Consider the following 5,142-nt stretch of genomic DNA (forward strand, 5'->3'; position numbering starts at 1 on the left):
AGTAAGATTTGCCGGTTGGTTTTAAGTACTACTGTTTGCATATGTTGTAACAAAGTTATTTGATGTATTATTGTGTCAAGAAAAAAATATGTGGGTCTACTGTTGAAATATGTCCTACTTTCCTACTTTCTATGTGTGTTTGTAGGAAAGAAGGGCTGCCTGGTCTGTGTCTTTTTCAGAAGACTTTACTTGCCCCAGTTTACTTAGATACTTCTATTCACCGTTGATGCTTAGCTGAGCTGAGGATTTTCTTTTAGGTTGTACCAATCCACAGATCAAACCTGGCATACACCATTGTTGTTGTTTGTTGGCCCTGATGGAGCAGATGTAATCCTATAATCAAAGTTGTTCCAGCCGTGACCAACCTGTCTTGTTTTCAGGAATAGTGTACCCTTTCAATGTTTAAAGGGAGTAGGGTGTAATTCAAGTGAAATAGCAATGACGCCGGCGATGGCTCGGACAGGGATCCACTATTTTCAGGATTTAATTACTCCATTTCATTATGTTTCACAGGGCAGTACTCTAATCCTGTTTTGGTATCATTCAGGTAACTGAAGCACTCTGCTGCTTGTATTGTAAATGTGTACCTTTGTCCATCAGTTGGTAGCGATATTTCGTTCTTGTATTTTTTGCACTATTCTTGATTTCAAATAGACATTATTATACGTTGGGAGGGTTATTTTGCCAATAATAAAACAAGGATTGATTACATTTTATTTCTTTTTACTATGTTGAGCCAACTAAAGGTGGCAAGCTGGCAGTATCGTTAGCACGCCAGGCAAAATGCTTAGCGGCATTTCGTCCGTTTTTACATTGAGTTCAGATTCTGCCAAGGCCGACTTTGCTTTTCATCCTTTCGAGATAAATAAATTAAGTACTTGTGAAACACTGAGGTTGATGTAATTTATTAGACCCCTCCTATAAAATTTCAGGCCATGTGCTTTTAATAGAAAGTATTGTTATCAGCCAACTAGTTAGCTAAATTTCGGGGTTGTAAATAACTCCACACCAGTCGTCAAGTAATCACTTATTTGATCAATCTTTGCATCGGTTCATCAGAGTACTTTCGTCGCAGTCTCTAACTTTATCAATGATGTTGTTGGCACTCCGTCGCTTACGACGTCGAGGGTTTCAGTTGATTCGATCAACGGAACAGCCTGCTCATGAAATTAATGTGCAAGTGACTGAGCACTCCACAGACATGTGTACCCTTAACGTAGTTCTCGGGGATATTCAGCGTGACAAGGCAGACCCTTTGAATTACAGGCACAACAAAAACAAGAAGAAAGAGTGAGAGAAAGTTGTGGTGAAAAAGTACAGCAGTGTTCGCCACCATCCCCTGCTGGAGCCTCGTGGAGCTTTAGGTGTTTTTGCTCAATACACACTCACAGCGCTTGGTCTGGGAATCAAAACCACGATCCTATGACCGCAAGTCCGCTGCCCTAACCACTAGGCCATTGCGCCTTCACTCTCAATGTTAATGTTAATATAAACCGCCCTACTTCTGTCACAAGGTACATAATCGATAATGTCACAGACTATGACGAACCAAGCAATTGATCAAACGATTAATTAGTTAATTAACTAGTTGACTGATAATGATAAAAATGACGTGAAGTACAACTAATGTGGGTCCTTTTTTTATTGGTAAAATGAACCCTCCACCAAGGCACACCAGCTGGTTGTGACAGTTCATTTGGCAGAATCATTAGCACACCAGGCGAAATGCTTAGTGGCATTTCATCCGACCTTACATACTGAGTTCAAATTCTGCCGGGGTTGACTTTGCCTTTCATCCTCTCAGAGTTGATAAAATAAGTACCAGTTGAGTACTGGGGTCAATGTAATCGACTTATTCCCTCTCTTCAAATTTCAGGCCTTGTGCCTATTTATACAGCGGTGAGCTGGCGGAGTTGTTAGTCCACCATACACTAATTAAGAACATTTCGGCTAGAATATCTAGATTATCCGCCACCAAGAATATATTCAACAAACACACCTTATGATAACATAGCCCTAACTAAGGCCGGATACCATGGGAAAATCTAATACGCCCCTAGTAGTAGTAATAATAACTCTACAAATCATTATAACAACCTTACCAAATACAATACTAACCAAAGTTAAAAACCTAGATAATAGAATCCCATACAGTAAGAAAAAACTAACCAAACCTAGACACATAAGAACCAACTACAAGTTAGAGAAAACTAGCAACAGGCAACACATTAAACACCTAACGTTACTCCAAATACCCAAACAAATAGACCTAACAGAAAATACAAAAACCATGATGTCCTTTGGTATAGCCGAATTTGGGGCTTGAACATCTCATCCAAGATCATGAAACAATTCTTCACTACATTTGATTGCTGCTTCCCTAAACATCCAACCGCGACACTGTAAAACTGTCCTAAACAGAACAGGAAGAAACTCGTGGATGGAAAAGTCGCTGAAGAGATCACAGATGTTTGATGAAAGATTTCCAGACATTGGACATAGATAAAATAAGAACAATAATAAACGAGTGAGGGATGAATATATAGTGGATGTGTTTATTTGGCAAAAAAAAAAAAAAAAAAAAAAAAAAAAAAGACCATCCTGAAATACAAGATCTGTATGTGTGTCCCCTATCACCGGCTGACAACCGGTGTTGGTGTGTTTACGTCCCTGTAACCTAGTAATTCAGCAAAAGTGATAGATAAAATAAGTACCAGGCTTTAAAAAAATACAGGTGTCAATAAATTCGACTAAAACTTATCCAAAATGGTGCCCTAGCATGGCTGCAGTCTAATAGGTGAAACAAGTAGAAAATAAAAAAATATATATCATCATCATTTAACGTCTGTTTTCCATGCTAGCATGGGTTGGACGATTTGACTGAGGACTGGCGAACCAGACGGCTACACCAGGCTCCAATCTGATTTGGCAGTTTCTACAGCTGGATACCCTTCCTAACGCCAGCCACTCCAAGAGTGTAGTGGGTGCTTTTACGTGCACTTTTATGGTCTCACTTGGCATGCTGGATCTTCTCCGGTACAGCATATTTCCAAAGGTCTCGGTCATAAGTCATTGCTTTGGTAAGGCCCAATGTTTTAAGGTCGTGCCTCACCACCTCATCCCAGGTCTACCTCTTCTACAGGTTCCCTCAACCGCTAGGGTGTGACACTTTTTCACACAACTATCCTCATCCATTCTCGCCACATGACCATACCAGCGCAATCATCTCTCTTGCACACCACAACTAATGCTTCTTAGGGTCAACTTTTCTCTCAAGGTACTTACACATCCATCGAGTATGCACACTGATATTTTATATAACACTGATTTTTTTTTTTTTTTTAATCAGATTTCGATGATGACAAAATAATTTCCCGAAGTGACATTGAACAAGCAATTTTATGTTTAATCAAGACGAGCCATGCATGTGATGAAGACATCTTATCCGAAGAACAAATAGAGTTTCTCATTGATAAAGTGAGTCATTTGTAATATGTGTCTTGTATTTAATATTAATTTCAATTTATTTTTATACAAACATCATAGAATGTGAATACAATAAATCATAATGATTGTAACTATGCAACATTACTCGATATTATCCACAGTGGCAAATGTATATTCCAAAGTGTGTCACATGACAGCTGATACCTTGTTAGTTCGTATAATTGCTAGCTGCTGTTTAGTCCTGACTGAGCTAAGATCTGTGATCAAAAGGTAATTCTAATTATGACCAGCCCCCATCTCACTTTTAGGTATAGTGCATTGAAGTAAGTAAATAAGTAATGCCTTCATCATGATCATCGTCATCTCTTAACATCCATTTTCCATGCTGGCAAGCCGGAGAGCTGCACCACGCTCCAATTGTCTGTTTTAGCATGGTTTCTGCAGCTGGATGCCCTAATGCCAGCCACTTCAGTGTATTGGGTGCTTTTAACGTGACGATTTATAAGAGTTGGTTATCTGGTTTTCATGGCCTATAAGTGTCTGAGATCACAGCATTCCACCAGCCAACTGCTGTATAGTACATATAGGATTACATTAATCTATTATGTGTACCTTTAAGACAACCAAGCATGACTATAAGGGCATTTGTGCTGCTATTTTGGACACCACAAGGAACCATGTAGAGGCTTATCATTGGTTCAAATGGTAATTGCAGGTAATGGATGAGGCAGACATGGATATTGAGGATGGTATTGGATATGCAGAGTTCTGCAGCTTGATGAGGAAAAAACCAGAATTCCTAGAGTAAGTACAGTTTCAATCACTCAGCAACAACGTATAGCAGCTGCAAACACACATACACTGCAGTTAAAATAAAAGACAAACTAAGTGGTCGAAGTATTAGAGAAGTTAACAGGATATAACATTATCCAATAATCCACACAAAATATTCAGATTTGTAGATTTAACAGATCTAGCTCAATATAGCAATCTGTGTATGTATATATATCCTTTTATGAATTTCAGTCATTTGACTGTAGCCTCTAGTCAAACAAATAGACTCCAGGACTTATTCTTTGAAAGCCTAGTACTTATTTTATTGGTTTCTTTTGCTGAACAGCTAACGTACAGGGACATAAACACACCAACATTGGTTGTCAAGTGATGGTGTGGGGGACAAACAGACACAGACACACACACATATATATCTATATATACAATGGGCTTCTTTCAGTTTCTGTCTACCAAATCCACTGACAAAGCTTTGGTTGGCCCAAGGCTATAGTAGAAGACACTTGCCCAAGATGCTATGCAGTGGGACTGAAACTGGAACCATATAGTTGGGAAGCAAGCTTCTTATTTCTTTACTGCCCATAATGGGCTACACACAGAGGGGACAAACAAGGACAGACAAACGGATTAAGTTGATTATATCGACCCAGTGCGTAACTGGTACTTATTTAATCGACCCCGAAAGGATGAAAGGCAAAGTCGAGCTCGGCGAAATTTGAACTCAGAACATAGCAGCAGATGAAATACTGCTAAGCATTTTGCCCGGCGTGCTAACGTTTCTGCCAGCTCACAGGGAAGCAAGCTTCTTACCACACAGCCATACCTGCACTTATAGATGATGGTGTGTTCAGTGCCAATGTGTGGCCTATCATTATATATATATATATATATATATATATATAT

The 5,142-nt window shown here is 39.2% G+C and overlaps 1 protein-coding gene across 1 annotated transcript in view; it reads left to right on the forward strand.

Annotated features, from left to right (window-relative positions):
• The window catches only part of LOC106867493 (calcium and integrin-binding protein 1), a 76,262-nt gene that overhangs the window by 70,148 nt on the left and 972 nt on the right, over positions 1–5,142 (forward strand). Inside the window, exons 5-6 of the mRNA XM_014912378.2 lie at positions 3,350–3,477; positions 4,163–4,251. Of these exons, the coding sequence (XP_014767864.1) occupies positions 3,350–3,477; positions 4,163–4,251 (217 nt within the window). The remainder of the gene's footprint in view (positions 1–3,349; positions 3,478–4,162; positions 4,252–5,142) is intronic.

This window comes from Octopus bimaculoides, chromosome 8 (assembly GCF_001194135.2).
Source record: "Octopus bimaculoides isolate UCB-OBI-ISO-001 chromosome 8, ASM119413v2, whole genome shotgun sequence".
Taxonomy (NCBI): Eukaryota; Metazoa; Mollusca; class Cephalopoda; order Octopoda; family Octopodidae; genus Octopus; species Octopus bimaculoides.